Below are 19,086 nucleotides of genomic sequence, written 5' to 3' on the forward strand. Positions count from 1 at the left end.
CAATGATTCAGTCTTTTAGCTGGGTTTCTGCATATGAACCAGTTTAGAAAATAGCAGCTATGGCTCTGGACCTGGACTAATGAGCACAAGTGATTGTTAGTAAAGCATCAGTGTTTACAAACAGTGAGAAATTATATTTATGGATTGTCTATCCGCCAGGGAGGTGAGTGTGCCACTCCTGCTTGGTTGGAGGGTGTGAACAGGAGCATTCAAAGACTTAGAGAAGTTAGCTGCACAGTTCCCACTGAGGGCAACCTCAAGGACATTTCCAAGCCCCAGACTTTTGTTTAGCTCACACTCAGAAGTCTTGAAAGGTTCTGAAGATAAAGCCCAGTGCAGAATACAGTAATCATTATAGCAAGAGCATGGGGGGAAAGCTCTGCCTGTATGACCACAAGCTAATTTGTGGAGAAGTAACATTTGCCACGTATCTTAAGGCAAAGGATTTTCTTAATTCCAAAGACAGTTCTTCAGCAGGGCATGTTGGTTGGAAATGAGAACAGGAAGGAAAGATGGTGAGAAAGAAGGAAGAGTGAGTTCAGCCTTAAAGCCTTTCTGTGGTTTAAATAAGACATTGAAACCTTTGGAACAGTGAACCTAGCTGAAACTAGGCATTAAAGTTTTACAATTATAAGTAAATTTTTCTGTAGGGTTTTAAGGACATATTTTGTAATCAGAACCTTTATTTTTATTCCTAAAGGAAGCTTTATTAAGACTGTTTATCAACTTTCTGGTTATTCTAGAATTAAATTGATAATTAAACCTATTAGAAGTTCCCTGAGATGAGAGATATCAAGGAAGTTAACATTCAGTACCAAGTCTCGAACTCAAGAATTTCTTCAGAGCACAGTATATTTAAGTTTTAAATATTAAATGAATATGAAAAAGGAAACAGATCAAAATTCGGTTTGCTATGGGACTCAGTGTAAGAAGGTGAAGAACATCAGATAGAAACATCTTTGATAAAAGTAACAGAGGCAGAATGGTTGGTTTTCATACATAGGCAGTAAAGATTTTAGAAATGGCTTGCTCGTTATCTTAGATTGTACTGATGTATTTTCAGTATTGTTTGAGTTGGCCTTCTGGCCTTAGGCATTTTATAAGCAAAATGCCTGGTCTGTGCAACCACTTCCCAAAAGGAAGTCTGATTTCTTGGGAGTGTGGACAATTGTACCTGTCTGGAGCTGCATGTAATTACAAATCACTTTCCATATCTTGTGTGAGAAGCATTGGTAAACTCCCTGGAGCAGCAGAGACGTGGGGAAGAGAGGTTTCTTATGCAGTCCCCAACCACCTACATTTTCATCACCTTGGCATTGGAGCTAATGGTTCAAATCTGTGTCTCTGAGGGTGCAAACCATTAAGTTTTCAAATTATTCACTCAGGAACTAAATAATTAGAGAAGATGTCTTTGGTGTCAGAGGGAGTGCCCCCAGCACTCTTGAGAGGCAGACCACTTGCTTAGGTTTTTAATATCAGGTTTTTGGTGATGCACCAATTGCTCCAGCTAAGGAAGTTCTGCTAGTTCAAGTGTTAATAATCTTACAAACATATCAAAATAGAAAACTGGAAGTTGTGCTCAGCCATATGCACATGCTATTCTGGCAAACTTGTACAGTCCACCTAACATAATCTGTCAGTTTAGCACCTCAGGGTTACTTGGTGGTTTCAAGAGCAATTTGTAGCATTACATTTAAGAATAGTCAGAAAGGTGACATCATTTTGCAATACAAGACATTTTCATTTGTTCTGTTCCTTTCTGGTTTGGTGGTTATTTTGATGTCCTCTGAAATAGAACACAGTGTTCTTGACTCATCTCTTTTGGAGGGAATGCAGACAAGTGCCCTGTCCCATGCTGCAGTGAACAGCTGACTAGTGACTGGTAATGTAAATTGATAATTTTGCTTATTACAGCAATGTGGGCATTACAAGCTTTGCAAGATTATAGGGCAGACAAGATATTTCTTGAACTGCAGCCTAATATTTCTGCAGATCCAGTATGCTCTGCTGTTTTATGTGCAGTGCTGCTGAAAACCATTATCTTAAGGGTTTGGGTTTTTGGTTTTATTGGGTAAAGAGCCCATAAATGCTTTTAAAAATAACAATACAGCTGAAAATCTAGTGTCTAGAACAGCTTGCTTTTGACTTTCTCCTCTTTTTCAATGTAATACAAAAAATTAAATCTTATATTTGACCTGGACAGAAAAACATCCCAGCTTTCCTCTGTAAACTTCTAAATGAATTGACTTCCTGTTAATGCTGGAGCAGCTGAGCCTAATTTATCATTAATAACAACAAAAACCTCTTCAGAAATTCTTACATGTGCCTGTTGCATCCAGGTTTCATCATTTTTTTCCTGCAGTTGTGAGCCCTGGAGGTGTTTGTGTGTTCCCCAGAGTAGGAGGCAGGAGCTGGGAGCGAGCAGCGTGTGCCCAGGCTCGGCTGGTCAGGGCAGCTGGGCTGAGGAGCTGGACATATCTGCTGGGTACAGGAAACACCCTGGCAAGGAGAGGCTCACCAAAACCCTGTCAGATCATGCCATGCAAGTGCTGTCAGATGTGAGAGTCCTGATGGAGCTATTCAGAGAGAATTGAAAATTTACCTTCTTTTCTTTTTTTCTTTTCTTCTTTTTTTTTTTTTTTTTTTTATTTTCATTCCCAGCTTCTGTACCTGGTTGATAACAGATGTTCTCCCTTCCCACAAACCTTTCCTCCAATGGGTTTGAGAAAATCTAATCTGTTTACAGATTGGAGATTTTTAGGAGGAAGAGTATTTCAGTATGCAAAACTTGTGCTAGAAACATACTCCTTCCTTATGTTATGGCTTTTTATATTTTAGGTGGGGACAGTTAACAAAGCAGCATGGTTCCTGGATGGGCAATTAATGAAATAATTGGAATTTTTAATCCAAATAGACATTTATTAGTTAGATCATTCCACCTAGCCTTTGTTTATTTGTATATTGATGAGCATATGGGACTGTATGTATGTGGGACTATATTTTTATTTCTACATTTGGCTTTACTTCAGCTTCTGTCCAATAACAGAGTGCTGAAATTAAAAAAAAAAGAGACACTGTTGCCTGACTTCTGAAGATCTGAGAATTTCTAAGGTCACACTTCTGACCTCAGCTGACAGAGTGTGTCCTGGGAAGCAGCTAAAAGATTTGTTTATTTTATTTCCAATTACCTTATTTTCCAATTATTAAAAAGTCTTATAAAGACCAAACTCAACCACTGATCCTGTTGTTCACTACCCCTCCAGTGTTCAGATGCATTGAGGGGCAGATAAGAAATATTTGCATGTAGCACAGTAAAAAGAGTCCAAGTTTAACTACAAATTTTACTTTATTTTAATTAAAATTTTACACTGTCAGAAGATGAAGCATAGGAGACTGAAGCAGGAAAAACTGTCCTTTTTTTGTAATAACAACAGATTTTCAGCTGTATGAACTTTCTTCTTCAGCTGCATCTTAGGCAAGTTGTTATTCATGACTTACATCATGAAAGAAACCAAATTTATTTTTTTCTTAAATTTAATTGGTGGCAATAATTTTAAGACACTGCACATTCCCAGACATAAATGAGATCTTTTTTTTTTTTCCTATGTAAAGCTGGTTAGAATATGAAGAGATATGTGCTCACTGATTCTAAATTTTCGCCCATCTTTAACTGAACATATGAGGTCAATTAATAATATTGAAAATATTCCAAAGCTAGCTGAAACAATTGCAGGTGAAATAGGTATGAAAGGCTTTCAACTAGTAATTTTCATTAGATTTCCTGAACCATAGCATCTATTCTCCTGTTGAATGCAGAAAGTGTTGTAAGTAGAAATTCATTACTCATTATACGAAACATTTGCTTTTTACAGGTATTTCTAGTCAGGAAGATAAAAGGATCTGATGCAGGCCAGCTTTATGCCATGAAGGTACTTAAGAAGGCAACTCTAAAAGGTAAGGATTGGGACAGTGGCTGTGCAGTAATTTATTTCTATTCTGCATAGTAATTTATTTTTCGTGCTATTTTTCACATTGCTGCTGCCTTGCAGTATATGAATGCATAACTATGTCTGCCATCCTACAAAATTCTGTCTCACTGTAGGTGAATGTTCTAAAAAGAGCTTAAAAATATGTTACCTATGCAGTGTGAGAGGAGGAAAACAGAGGTTTGCAGCTTCCCAGCTGCATGCTTGCTTTATTTTCTTGTGTTATTTTTAGGACTTCTATTTGGTATGTATTCATTTGTATTTAAGTGTCACTATCTTTCTGTTGCTGGAGTAAATAAGGATATTGCCTAAAGTAAAACCTGGTTCCTACTGGGCAGAATGGCCTTCTCAGCTGGTGCTTCTCTCTATGTGCCTGAAAAACCTTGGAACATGTTCCCAAGTGTGAGGAGTCCTTCTGAGACCATTTAGGTCATGCTGTTTCCTAGCTCATGGGCTGTAGGAGGCCAGGGCCAAATGATGTTTGAAGCTGCTTATTCTCTTCTGGGGCCACTGCCTGCTACAGACAAAAAAGAAATTGGTATTCAAGCCCAGGACTGAAAAGCAAAGAGAGTAAGTTCAGTCTCAGCTGAAGTCCTTGCTGGTTGTTCCTGCACAGACTAAGGATGCTGTGATATTTTTGTTTCCCTGACCTATCACTGTTCTGATCTTTCCCTCAAAAGCCTGACACTTCTTGCAGGTAAAGAGGAGAGCATTCATTTTGTCTGGAGCAGATATTTTGCTTTGTCTTGGAGAGTGTGTGCAATGCAGTGTAGTGTCTAAATTTCTGTCCTGGTGCAAAGAATAATCATTAAGTGACCAGATAGTTCTGATCACTTGAAAATCCAGATTTCTATAGCATGCCTTGCTTTGGGGAACCCAAATACGAATAGAGCCACCAGGGATTGCAAGCTAGAGCTACTGCAGGGGGTGTTAGGCAGAGCCAGCCCCTTTTCTGAGCACTGGTTAAATGAGGAGTGGGCACACCAGCCATTTAGACAGCCCTTTCCTCTCAGAAAGCCTTTTCAGGGAAACATTTGAAGCAATGCTGGAGTTTGAAGCAATACTGGCGTGCTAATCTTGTTGTTTGGAATCCAGAGGGGAATGTTTATTCCAGCAGAACAGCCCAGGGTAAATAAGCAAACAGTTCTGGACAGAAGACATGCACAGGAATAGGTCAGGCCTGTGCACATCACGTGTGTGGCAGAGTGATTCTCTGACTTCCCAGCCAAGAACAGGACCCTGAAGTGCCCAAACTCAGGGGAATGTCATCTTCTGATGGTGTCTGAGCAAGGTCTGTGTAAGCCTTCAGACATCAGGATGTACCAGAAACTTATTCCTGTTTCTTTTGACAGTACAGTTTCTTTACCAAAAGGGTAACACTGTGTATTCCCTCTTTTTCTGTATAATTCTAAAGAGTGTTTAGCAGGAAGAGCTTTGGCACAGGGGATGGGGGTTTTTTTTACATCCCAAAACACTTTATTGTTACTTAATATTTGATGGTGAAATATGTAACATTAGACTCCAGTGTAAAAGAAAAGACCTTTATTGTGGCAGGATTTCAGGAAATGTCAAAATTTATGTTTCAAAGTACCCAGTGTGTTCCATCAAGTTTCTTTTCTGTTGAGAACAAGAACCTCTTTGCAGTTCTGTGGTTCTTTATAGCACAGGAAGGCTGTTTATTGTCTTCTCAAGTATGGATCACAATATCCAAAAATTGAGGCTTCTTTGTGATTTTGGTGGATTGCATTTCTCTCCCATTCAGACTACTTACCCCTCTGACTGCTAGCTCTGGATTTCCCATTAATCTCAAGATAACCAGCACAGGGGTAGGAACCAATTTGTCCACACCTATTTCTACAAATAAGATAAAATTGACAGCTTTTTAACTGAAAATGAAAAAATAAAGACAGAACCCCACTGGCAACAGGGTGAGTGAGACGAGCAACAATGAGGATTGCTGTCAGTAAGCTTCAGTGTAACTTTTGGCACAGAGACAGTATTTCTGACAGCTTAATTTCATCTTTTAAGTGAGAGTGCTGTATTATTGCTGACTACCTACACTCAGAAAGGCTGGAAGTCACTCCAGTTTGAAGTATTTGTTACCCTGTCTAGCAGTGGGAGCAAAGCTACAGGCACGTTAGCATTGTACTCACCATTTGCTGACAAAAGGCACACCACCAGACAAATTTCTGAATGATTTTGCTTCCTGACCTGCAATCTGCACCAGTACCACACAGAGCAGGAAACTCAGAGCTCTCCATGCCAATTCCATTGGCATTGGCCAGGCAGCCCTAAATGTCACAGCAGTTATTTTCTGTAGTGAAACAAACTTGCAAAGCGTGTAGATGGAGAAGTCAGAAAGAAAATAAAGAGGATGGGATAGCAAAGCAGATTTCTTTCCTGGAGAAATAAAACCTGGATAAGTAAGAGACCTTCAGGAGTGATGGTACTTGCTCTGAAGAGCAACCATAGTAGGTCCTGTTGGGGGAATTCCTGCCCTGGGAGCCTGACCGTGGCCGTGGCTGGCTGGGAATGTTTAGGAAGAAGCAGAAGTGCAAAATGGTGCTTTCCCCAGTGAGCCAGTGGCCTCCTCCAGGGTACTTCCCCTTTGTTAGCATGTTCAGCAACAGCAAAGGTTGGTATAAGAGGGGCACAGCAAGCAGCAGCAGAATTCTTCAAGCATTTACAGTTCAAAAATGGCTTTTTATACAAAAGAGACTTTGTAGATCAATCACATGTGCAGATTTGATCTTGAAAAAGATCTGCTAATCAGCAGGACCATTCGTGCTGTGAAGGGAAAATTAGGATCCAGAATATTACAGTTTAGATTATAAAAGTTTGCAGAGGCACCTGCTGCACACACGAATATTTGTGAACATTAAATTATTCTTAAATTCATGAAGTTTTATTTTAAACACAGGGTATATCTGAATAAGCACCTGTAACAGCATGGATGCTTGAAAGAAAAAAAGCCACTGTTACTTTTTGTTGTAAATGAGAGCATCACACATAAGTTTCTTTTCTTTCTGCCTCATTTCCATTTTCAGGAGTTTGTGGGTATCTGATTTTAAAGCAGAAAGCTTTCTGAAGAAACTAGATAAGCATTTCATTCTAATTATTATCTTTAGGAAAAGCTTGTTCAAAATGTTTAAGGATGTTATGTGTGGTAGGTGCCAGATATGGAATACATCAGATTTAGGGCTGCATGTATGTGTAACTCCAACTTGTCTCCCTGTCAAATGCTGTATATTACATTACATTATCTTAATAGCTTCCTTTGCAAATATAAACCCTTTTGGAGGCATCTAGGTGCTCAAAGATATTTAGGAATTTAAATACCTTCCAGGAGTGAGACTTTTGCCCTTCATGTCATTAAATAGTACTCTTAAAATACCTTGCTTTCAGCATTCTTTTTAATTAAAATCAGAGTTTTAGATAAAAAGTTGACAGAAAATAAAGTTGATCTACATGTTTAAACACTTACTGAGATGTATCAGTGATCTCTGCTGCCCATCCTGAATACATTGTAAATCTGAGGGAACCAGAAATAAGCCAGGGCTTGTTTATTCTGTGTCTATGTGTGTCTGGTATTCACCAGCAAAGCTGGAGCAGAGGGACAGGGCAAGCTGACTGTTCTGATTCATACATCATTTCTCTGGAGGTGTCTCAGGCTCCATCAGCTTTACTGAATGTGCTCCAGAATTCCATGATCAAGAGTTGTTTAGATTGGTTACGGTGTAAGCCTCATTAAACACCCATGAAATGCCCATAAATCCCCAGCAGCTTGCTGGGCTGGAATGTAAGGGAGCCTGGAAATCAAAGACCCCTTCCTGCAGCAGACATGCCCTCTAAGAGAAAGGGGCATGGAGCCATCATTCACTGACATAATGCTCATGGACTTTATAAATACTGCAGCAGTGCTGCAGTGAGGGTTATGGGATGGATCAGGAGGATGCAGTGTGCACCTGCCCAGCTGGTTGGCAATGGGGTGTGTAAGTCTTGGCACGGGAAGCTGTTTGACCCCGAGAATGCAATCTACCTCTTTGTGATTATAGGGCTTAGAAATGATAATCTCTTTTGTCAAAACCTCTAAAGTGCTTTGCAGCTTATGATCCCCTGGGTTGAAGCCAGCAGGCTTAGGGGTTTGCTGGTGTGTGGTGGTTATAGGTGCAGTAAGCTGGAGAGCAGCTTTAGTGGCTCACAGAGAGCTTGGCTGTTCTTGGGGATGTAGAATCAAAAATATCACTTATACCCAAAATCCAACAAGTAACTTAGATGTTAGCAGGTGAAGTGGGATTTCTGTCTGACCCACTGATAAAATTGTGGTGGTGGTTTCCCTGGTTGGACACCAACTGATGTGGCTTCTTCAGTTTTCCTGTGTATGTGACTTAGTTTCCCTGTAAGAAATGTGGTGATCAGATATCAGATGCAGAATCTAGTGGTTTCCCTCTGGTTTGAAAGGACAAAAACATCAACAAAATGAGAAACTGTAGACAATTTTACCCTATAAAGCAGGACTCAGAAAGAGTCTTCACCTCAGGTAAAACTTGATCTGTTGTGCCAAGGTTTTCAAAGTTTTCTTTTCTATTTTTTACGGTCCCTGTGTTTGGTGAGAAGCCCTGGTACTTACCCAGGTTCACCATTTAAATTTCTGTTTATTATTTTTTCTTAAAGTATTCTGCTATATTTTTTTATATCTTCTTGGGCCTCTTAAAAATTCATCAAGGAAGTCCTGTCCACTGGACAGTCCAGACCCCACAGCAGAAATACCTTTGCCCTGAAGTTTGGAGGAAAGTTTGTGTGCTCTCTATCCTTGGAACTGCTTCTTATGCATGGCTTCTTTAGTCTGAGACTTGTAACCCTCCAAATGTCAGGGCTCTGAGCTCAGAAAAACACAAACATTGCTGGACCTGGAAGTGCCCTTAAAGATCCAGCTGAGACATGGACTCACCCCTCTCCACAAATAGCCATACTCTGATTTTTCAGTCTTGGAAAGAAATAGCAACTGCTGTGTGCACAAGCACCAAAATATTTGATTGCTCTGTATATTTCTCAGTGGCTCTAAAATGTGAAGATCAGCCTGAGTATGTGCTGAACCAAACAGCAATGCTCTTGGGTCACCATCTGGACCTGGCCCCTTCACATGGACTTTTTGTGTGGGCTAGGAGTCATGTGGAACATGCCAACCTTCCTCACAGTTTAGGAGTAAATTTGATTTAGTAGCTGTCATCTGAGGAAGCAGAGCTTTCTTTCCTCTCTGGGAGTTTTGAAAATAAAACCAAGAAGTTCTTCAACAACCACTGCTTAGGGGTCACTTTTGGGCCGTGTTTTTACAGTGCCTTTGTAAATTTACTTGCAGATCACCTATTCCTTCCTCCCCTAAAAAGTCAGCTTGGCTAGGGCTTGCTTTCTGCAGGAAGAAGGGTACAGTACATAAGGGAGGGCTCACTCAGGCTGATTCTAATGGGCTGTGGAGAATAACCTGTATTTGTGTATTATAAGGAAAATGAACTCTGCTTAGGCAACTCATTGTGTGTCAGTAAATATTATAGTGAGTCCTAGCCTGAAGATACAGCAGACTGGACAGGAAAAAACCCACAAAAAGCATTACTGAAAGTTTGTTTTCATAGCATTTGCTGACGTGTTCATTGAGCTTGCAGCTTCTGGGTTAGATACTTAATACTCTTTAATGACTCTGTGCAGTGTTTGGATTCAGATTTGGATGAGAAGGGCAAACTTTTGCCTATAAATATAAAGGCATCACTTAAAGATTTTATTATCTGTTTTATTCAAACCATGTGGGAGTTTGCATTGTATGAAGTCCTGATTAAAAAATAGTCTTCACAATGCCAAGTGCATTGTGAAAATCCTGTTAGGAGGCAAAAAAATTCCCACTGCTATGACATTAAAGAAATTAACACTGGGTGTTAAAAATGCTCTCTATTTTGTAGCAAGGGGACGTTTTGGCTCGTTTGTTTTTACACAAAAACCTGTTGCTCCTTTTGGGGTTTTCCTAACTGCCAAAGAAAATGGAAGCTTCTCTTTGTGAAAATATTGGCTCCTGAGTCCTGAATAGGGTCCAGAGAGGGGTAACAAAGCTGGTGAAGGGTCTGAAGCACAAGTCCTAGGAGAAGCTGCTGAGGGAACTGGGAATGTTTAGCCTGGAGAACAGGAGGTTCAGGGGTGAACTCACTTTCTACAACCACTTTAGTGAGGGGCTAACCTCTTCTTCCTGCAGCTACTGATAGGATGAGAGGACATAGTCTTAATCTGCCCTTGGGGAGGTTTAGGTTGGACATTAGGAAGTATTTCTTCATAGGAAAGTGCTGGATGTGGCACTGGATGCCATGGTCTAATTGCCAAGATGTGTTCAGTCATAGGCTAGACTCTGTGATCCCAGAGGTCTTTTCCAATTTGGCTGGTTCTGTGATTCTCTTAAAACTGCTGCTCACATTGCTGAACAGCAGGTTTTTCCTGTTGTCTGAAGCAGGGCAGAATTATTAAGTCTTTGCCTAAATATTGGTAAAAAATTAAAGTCAAACTCCCCAGTCTTTCTCCCTGTCAGTCAGACTGATTCAGATAGGAGCACACACTTTCTGTGCTTGTGATTTCTGCTGTAGGTAAATGCAGCAATATTGCCCAGTCCTTTCCTGTCCACACTTTTCTTCCAGTGTAACTCTGCTGTTACAATAATACCAAATTACAGCTCCATGCACAGTTGTGTGTTCACTTGGAAAACAGTTTCAGCCACTTAGTATGCTGCTCCATGAAACAGCTTTGTTCTATTCTCCCCATGGAGAACAGGACAGGACTCAGAAGCAAACTCCAGCTTTCTTCATGAGCTGTTCAGCAGCAGAAAGTGTGGTGGGTGTCCTAGCATCCAGCAGCCTTGGTGCTGGGGTTTGAGCTTTTGAAGGAATTGTTCCAGTCATCTCCCTTTGCCTTGGTTAGCCAAGCACAGGAGTTTGGGAGCACACAGACAGAATTCCTGCCTGATGAAACTCACTCAGGAGCCCACCCAGTGCCCTCCAGCCTCTCATGGCCATTCAGGTCCTGGCCCCAAAGTGCCACATAAAGGGTGGGGCAACCTCAGGTCCCAGCACACGCTGTTATTTTCACAGATTGGAACCACAGTGCTTAGTAGAGCACCCTTAGGTTTAAAGTTTCAGACTTTGCTGTGAAGACATCGTGTGCACCCACATTTGTGATTTTCACAAGGCAGAGCACAGAGCTGTCTTAAGTTTTTCCATCTTTTTGCTAGGCTAAGGTGCCCACGCCCTTGACTTCTGATCCTAGAGCAGTTCCACGGGCCTTAGCAATATCTGAGGGTTGGGTTGCATTATTCAGGTTTTCCTGTGAAGATTCTCTAGAGAGGACAGAGGTGATTCAAATCTGAAGTCGGAGGAAGGAAGCACTGAAAAAATCTGCTGATTTCTTTGGCAGAAAATATATGATCTTTACCTGTGATCACATTATATAAGATTGTTCTAAATGTTTGTCGAGTCACTCTTCTGTCAGTGCAATACAGAAAGAATGACATTTTTAAGCATAAGAACCCACACCAACTCATGCAGGTTGCATTTGAATTTGTTCCCTGGCTATTCTGGACAGTAAAGGAATGGCAGCTGGTTGGTTGTTGGGTTTTGGGGTTTTTTTCAGGAATTAGCAGTTCATCATACTTATGGCTTTTATGATGGTAGAAAGTGTTTTTTTCAAATCATCTTACAATTTTCAGTCAGTTTGCCATCTACCTCTTTCAGGTTTCAATTGATCTGTATATTTGCCATGGTGAATAAGCAGCAACGGAGATACTTGAAACTGCAGCTCCTGTAGGTACCACTGTTAAAAGGTTTGCAGACCTAAACACATTCTTCAAACTCTCTATCATAGACTTGATCAAGAGTTTCACTATAGCTTGTCTTCCATGGGATTATTCTTTTTATCACATTAATTGCATTGTAGATCTAATGACAGGTATTTGCAGTTACCCCCAGATTGGTTATTGTTTTACAGAAAAGATCACATTTAATTTTTTTTTACTGTCGAGTAGCAGATTGCTGTTCATTGCTTTTGCTGTGGATTCAGGAATGGAGAGGCCACATGGACAGTTGCTCTGAAGCCACAGGTGAAATGTTTATCCTGTTTGAAAATGTGATGCAATTCCATTTTATCTGTAGAAAAAATCTTTTTACCAGGAAAGGGCTGGGAGGTGCAATGGCCTTTGTGAGCCCTCACACCTTTCATCAACACTAGCTGGAAAGCAGAGAGAGGAGAGAAACACACAGCTGAGTTTAATTGGAGCAAATCTATGAAGACTGACATCAAGCCTCAGCTAAAAGAATGAGCCTGTCACTGCTGGCCATGTGCAGTGTTCTGCCTGAGCCAAGAACCTGGGAACGAGGGCTGAATGAACTTCAGGACAATGACAGAGGCTCAGTGGTTCTGCGCCTCGTGTCCTTGCCTGGATCTGTGCCAGGTGACCCCCCTGGTGTGGAACCAGGGAGGGCACCCTGTGCCTCGCACGGCTGCTGAGGCATCATCTGCAGGGCACCTGGAGAAGTCCCCTGGCCCACCCCGACCTAGGGTGGTGCTTTTGTGTCATTCCTCTCAGATGTTTGCCTAACTCATCCTTAGACTGTCTCTAGCACTATATTGTTACAGAATGCTCCCTAGCACATCTGTCCAGTGTCTGCCTTGCCACAGCTGAAGCTGTTAATTCATCTCCTCTCTCTCTAGAACAGTTTCCTCTTTGTGGGTTTTCTCTGCATCTTGAAGTTTGCTATGTTCAGCTTCCATCTTCAGTAGGAATCTTTTATGTTCCTCTCCTTCCTCAGTGCTCATTTTTCCTCAAATGTTTCGTTTTTCATGAGTATCTACTCATTTTAGAAGATTTAGTTATACACTAGGTACATCAGGGGTGACATTATCTGCTCTGGCTGCATGTCCTACCTTTCAGGTCCCCTGTGAGTGTTTTGTTATGACAGAGCAGAGGCACTCCTGCTCTACCACAAGGATTATTGAAAATTCAGGGGGTGTAATTAAACTGGTAGAAATGTCTTGCTGCAATGACAGCAGAGTGGTCAGATGGTCGAGATGTTTGTTCCTTTGGGGAGTCCCATCCAGAGAAAGGTCCTAGAAGAAGCCCTTGGATAGATGGCTTTGTAAAATGGTGTGATTCTTGGGGTGTCCTGTGCAAGGCCAGGAGCTGGTCTCAATGATCCTGGTGGGTCCCTTCTGACTCAGCATATTCTGTGAGTCCATGATGCTGTGAGGATTTCTGGAGGGTGGTTGCCTGCAGCTTCCAACCTCCACACTCCTTCTCCCATGTGTTTAGTTTAAGAATTAAGCACATTATCAGTGGACAGGATGTTCCCAGGCCAGCTGGACCTTACCAGTGACTGGTCACTGTTTTACCCTCTCTGCTCCCCTTTTTTTCTGTGTTTCTAGCTGGTGTTCTTTAGGCCAAATGGAAATCATGTGAAAGTCTACTTTTCTAGTTTTCTTTTCTTTTGTCTTGAGGCTTGAAAATTTTTGTGTCTTATTTGTCTTGCGCTGTCTTAAAGGAGCTTTGTAAGCTTTGTACTTGCTTGCAATGCTTCTAATTTTAAGAGACCCACTGCCAAAAGAGAGAAGCTGTTGCTGGCAACCCATTATGTCAGCTGTGCAGCACGTGAATGAACCTCTGGAAGTCTTTTAATCCTGCCTGACATCCAAGAGCTTGCTGTTGGTACCACAAGGCTGCAAATTACAGGAAGAGAAAAATTGCTCCTTTGGCAAACACAGATTCAGATGCTCTTAGTCTTCATCTCCTTTGAATTATGTCCTGTAGTCTGTTCTTTCATGGCAGGCTGTGTCTAGCATGGGAGCTGGTACCTCAGTTTAGGAATTAAAAGGCTGTGGCTGTGCTCACACTTCAGCTGCCAGCCTGCTTCATGAACACCACCCGGTGTTACCCTTACTGCTGCTCCTCTGCCCCATCTCCATATCTGTAATGCTAACCCCATTATGCCAGCCTGCTCTTCACAGTGCTCACTGCTCTTTGGAGGAGCAACAGTCCTCCAAAGGATATTAATGGAGATGTCATTGACACCCCTCCTCGCTGAAGAATCTGTTGCATTATGGAATTTATTGGCTAAAGATTCCAAACAAAGAAATTGTTAGGAAATGTGTCTTGTGTATAATGCATTGATTATTTGGAATAATCAGAACTATGAATCAACTCTGCTTTTGAATAAATTTACAGCTGTAGGGGAAATCTAAATTAAAAATACAATAGCTAAATATCCCTGGGATTTTTAACCTCCCTGATGGACTCTGCAAGTCTTTGGCTGTGGTACAAATCCATTATCTATATGACAAGCATTTGTTTGTTCTGTTCATTGAATAAGTTGCACCATTTGGATAATTGCTGTTTAACCAAGTTCAGCTGCCTGCAACTGCAGTGCATTTGTAGTTGGTTGGAAACCAAATTCGTAGGCATCATCTGGGAGTTGCATCCAACTGCTTTCATTGGTTCCCATAACACAGCAGAAAAACCTTATTTCCTTTCAGTCATGAGGACAGATTAACAGTGAGGTCAGTGCTGTCCCTTGATGCCACATTAAGTCAGAGTGACAGCAGAGGAGCGGTCAGTTGCACTGGTGATGATTTTCCTCACAGCACTGCAGTAGGATCACTTGTAAACCTTCACCAAACAGCTGGGCAGCTGTTCACACCTGCTCCTGGAGGTGTGCTAGCACTTGGCTGGCTCTCCATAAAAGTTACATGGCACAGTGTGGGACACTACCAGCTGGGATTTGTTCCTACAGAAGCAACATCATTCTCTGTTTTCACGTTCTTCATGGAGGTCACACATGTCAGTTTCAGCTTCCACGTGGCTGTGGTGTTTGCTCCAAGATGAAGGTTTTGAGGACTGAGGAGTGACCAGCAATAGCTTCTCCTTTCTATTTTCTCTACAGCATTTTCTATCTGCGTGCAATGGTAATTGGCAGGCTCAAAAGGTTTCCATGGCACGTTAATTTAACTGGCATTTTCTCAGCAGCAGTGGATTACTTTTGTTAGTTCAGGCAAAGCCTGAGTTGTTCAGACAATTGGAGTGTGTCCCTGGTCATCTTTCAGATCTTTATATGGGCTATGACATAGTTGCCATTGAGAGGGAATTGTCTTCATCAACACTGTAAATTGACTTTCTGCTGAAAGAGAGCCTACATTTCCTCTTTTTATGTTTCACACATCTCCTTTATTTATATTCCTTTCTTTCCTTTTATTTTGATAAATAAGTCTTCGTCCTACATTTTGATATCCTTTAAATATTTATCTTCTATATAGATTTTGTCAATGCTTAGCTGTTCAAGTTTGGTTTCATTATGGATATAATAAGCTCTGCAATGTAAAATGGCAATGTCATACAGATAGGTACTACCTTGTATGCCTTGTATGCTATCATAAGAAAGAAATATTTGCAAGGGTACATTTAGAAGTACTGCTTTGTATTTTTGTTTTCACATGGTATTCCCAGCACAAAGCAATCAACTTCCAAAGCAAAGTTTTGAGGGAGTCTGAGAGTTTGCACTGTGTGTGTGAGGAGTGTGGCTTGCTAGGAGTCACTGGAAGGGCTGTCACAGGGCTGGTGGTCACAGGGCTGGGTGGCCCCAGGGGGGTTGCATTACCCCCTGCCTTACCCACAGCTATCACCCACAGGGTAACAGCCTTAGAGATCAAAGATTCTTGATAAGGCTCTCTGAGACAGCAGAATTAAAAGCACTGTGTGGAAACTAAACTGCTTGTGGTTCTTCAGGGGGTTTTCAAGTTCACTTCCAGTATGAATTTTTGGTTTCTGACATTTTTTTTCACTTTGGTGGAATGTTCTGATATAATGGTGTGGTCATTAATCCTGCTGTAAATGCTGTGTTTCAGACAGCCTTCCAAACAGTTGTGCATAATAATGAAATCTGGATTGTTCTGTTTTTTGAAGATGTCCTTTATTGAGGTGGAGTCACTGCAGCAGAGCAGCACATAGTGAAAAGTGCAGTCTCATTCCCCTGCAGTCATGGCAGGCTGGTTTCTTACTAAACAGTTATTTCACTTCTCCTGTTCAGTTTTGGTTTAAAATGTGTCAGTAAGGAGGTTCCAGTCCCAAGCCATTGCTCTGCTCTGTGGGAGTTCATGCAGTTACAGTTTGCCCAACATAGCCTACGTTTCCTCTTTTTCTGTTTCACTTACCTCCTCCTATTTATCTTAATTTTTCATTTTATTTTGATAAATAAGTCTTTTTCCTCCATGTTTATATCCTTTAAATATTTATCTGCTCTCCTCCTGTCTCCCTGTAGTCATTGCTGAGTACTGTTTATGTTTAGCTTTTGGCAGTTTCTCAGTAACACAGGAGAAAAAACCCAAGATGTCCTTTTCTGTTAGGTATTCTTTCAGAGCTCAAGCAGCTACATATATTTTTAGAGCTGTGTATAGGGACTGAGATATAGCTGATGAGATCCTATCAATGTCAACAGCAGTTTTACTATTGGCTGCTTTAGGGCCATGATTTCACCCAGAAACTCTCTGAACTTACTCATATCTTCCACAACAATCCTGTATGGTAGTGCAGTCCAGGCTGAAAACTAATTCTCAATTGTTTGAGGACTGTGCTTCTCTTGTCAAAGGAGAAAAAAATAAATCAGCCTTTTTGTTGTTGTTGTTGTTGTTGTCTGTGTGACCAAGGCTTGCTGATTGCAAAGCTTTAATGAGCATGTTGATAACAGCAAAAGAGCAGGCTTTTTCTTCTGCTCTAATTTAGGAAATGACCTTGCCTTGACTTCACACCCTGCTTGCTGGAGGCTTCTTCAGTGATAGACAGCCGTCTCACAGATGCTGTTTCATTTTTATGAGGCAAACATATCAGCAGAGCTATATTAAGTGTGTCTGCATCACATCAGGTCCTGGGCAAAGCAGAGGTTTGTCTGAATGTTGACATTAAATGGCACACTTTTACTGAACTATTTAAATTCCAAATTCCTGTCTCTTTTGTGTGCAGGTAGAATGGAGGGCTGGGTTATGAGTAGCCTGGTAAACCTCATCCTGTGTGGTTTACAAATAGAATCTGTCTCAGGGCTTCATATTTCCTAAATGAAGTGTGCCTTCAGTGCTGGATGATAAGCCATTATCCCAGCTTCCTCAGTGATGCCTTAAATATAGTAGTTATTTGTTTTGGAAACCAAAATTTTTGCAATTCAGTAACTGAAATGCTCATCCAAAAACTTTTGTCAGAACAAGTTGGATTGGACTGGCTCTGTGTTTACCACGACCAAGCAGCCTAATGGAAGGAGTGTTTAGAGTGAGAAGTCAGCACAGTGCAGTTGTGGTCTGGACAGCTTTGGGAGAATGTTAACATTTGTCTCCTGTCCTTTGACCAAATCCATCCAAAACCTCCCTTCTGTGAAAGGAACCTCTCACTGTCCAGCCACTGCCTCATGTTACCCATATCAGAGCTAAGCTGGTAAACAATTGCAAAAACTTCATTTCAAAACTTTGCATGTTTACCCTAAACCTGGAAGACGTAGGGATTCTGTTTTAAAACTTCATGACGGGTTTTTTTATTAACCATCTTCTGAATTTCTGTTACAACTGATAAAGAAAAGATGAGTTTGTGACAGAGTGTCTATCCAGAGGAACAGGACAGTTGAGGGAAATTTTGGGTTGATTGTACACCTTTTCAAACAATATTTTACATTTGTACATTACAATTAGAGTTGTGAAAGAGGAGATATAAAGATAAAATAAAAACCTCAACAAAGAGTACTTAGATGCAGCCAAAACAATTTTTCTCAATTTAATTTTGGCAAAACTTGCCGAATTTAGGCTTTCTGTTCCAGCTAGAGAACAAAAACCCACAGCAAAAACATCTTTGAAAATATTCAAAATTACAAGTTTCAAACAGGCCTACAGAAAACATTTACTAGGATTACTTCAGCCTATGACTAAAACTGCCCTGGTGGCAAATGACAGCATCCCAGTACATATGTTCTACACAGAGAGGAAATACCACATTTCCTCTCCTTCCAGGAATTCTCACTTCATATTTTATAAAAGATTATTGGTCTCATCCTTAAACATCTGCACTGGACCAGGCAGAATGTTTCATACCATGCCATTAAACAAAATAGTAGGGGCTCATATGACAAAAGAGAAGGGACTTGGGTGGGCTTTAAATCACTCTCACACAGGGACACTTTGCCCTGAGTTGGTGTGCCAAGAGTTTTTGGGGAGGTCCTGTGCCACCCTCACCCCCTTTCACCTCTGCCAGGCCTTGCAAGTGAATTAGTAGTTGTTCAAAGGTTCTGAAGGAGAGGAAATGCCCCTTTCAATACAAATGGCTTTTTAGACCTGGAGGGACTGAATAAAGGGGACATTTTTTTTTTCCTGTAGAAGGATGGCATAAGAGGGAATATCTTGGCATTTTCCTCCCTGAGACATTGTTCACTCCTCATACTTTTCAATCATAAAAGCTGTATTTTTGCCTTTGATGATTTGCTGCAGAAGGTATTTGTGGTGAATGCCAAAGCACAGACAGCTCTCACACTTCCAGAGCAAGGTGATGCACAAACTTTCCTCAGCTCTCCCTGTAAAACCCACCACACAGGTGTGTTTTCAGAGCAAAGAGCAGCAGGGCTTGATTAAACCATGCTGGGCTTCAAGCTTAAAAGGCAAGCAGCAGAACTCATTGCCCTGAGAGACCCAGCAGTTCCTGGACATCTGGATCATCTCCATCTCAAGAATAAAAAAAAAAAAACTTCTTCATTGCTTCTCTTGTCTTAGCAACTTCTCCATAGCAAAACACAAGGCAGACACTCATTTGATACTGGAATGCCCCATGCATAGGAAATATGGATCTTGCTGTGGTGCTGCCTCTTCTTTGCAACTGCATGTGAGTTAGCCAGCACTGCAAGGGAAAAAGAGTCTCCCAGAAGATATGAGAGAAGTTTGATGGAAAAAAATTCATCCCTCTTTAGACTGTATTTAAGAGTAGGACTGAGGACTATATGTCCTGGTCATCTTTGTGTTACTGTTTTCTTGTATGCTGGAACTAAATCTGAAATACCAACTTTTG

The 19,086-nt window shown here is 41.2% G+C and overlaps 1 protein-coding gene across 1 annotated transcript in view; it reads left to right on the top strand.

Annotated features, from left to right (window-relative positions):
* Window positions 1-19,086, top strand: part of RPS6KA2 (ribosomal protein S6 kinase A2) — a 161,100-nt gene that overhangs the window by 63,604 nt on the left and 78,410 nt on the right. The window contains exon 3 of the mRNA XM_009091505.4: window positions 3,873-3,954. Coding sequence (XP_009089753.1) covers window positions 3,873-3,954 — 82 coding nt within the window. The remainder of the gene's footprint in view (window positions 1-3,872; window positions 3,955-19,086) is intronic.

Source organism: Serinus canaria, chromosome 3 (assembly GCF_022539315.1).
Source record: "Serinus canaria isolate serCan28SL12 chromosome 3, serCan2020, whole genome shotgun sequence".
In the NCBI taxonomy this organism is placed as follows: Eukaryota; Metazoa; Chordata; class Aves; order Passeriformes; family Fringillidae; genus Serinus; species Serinus canaria.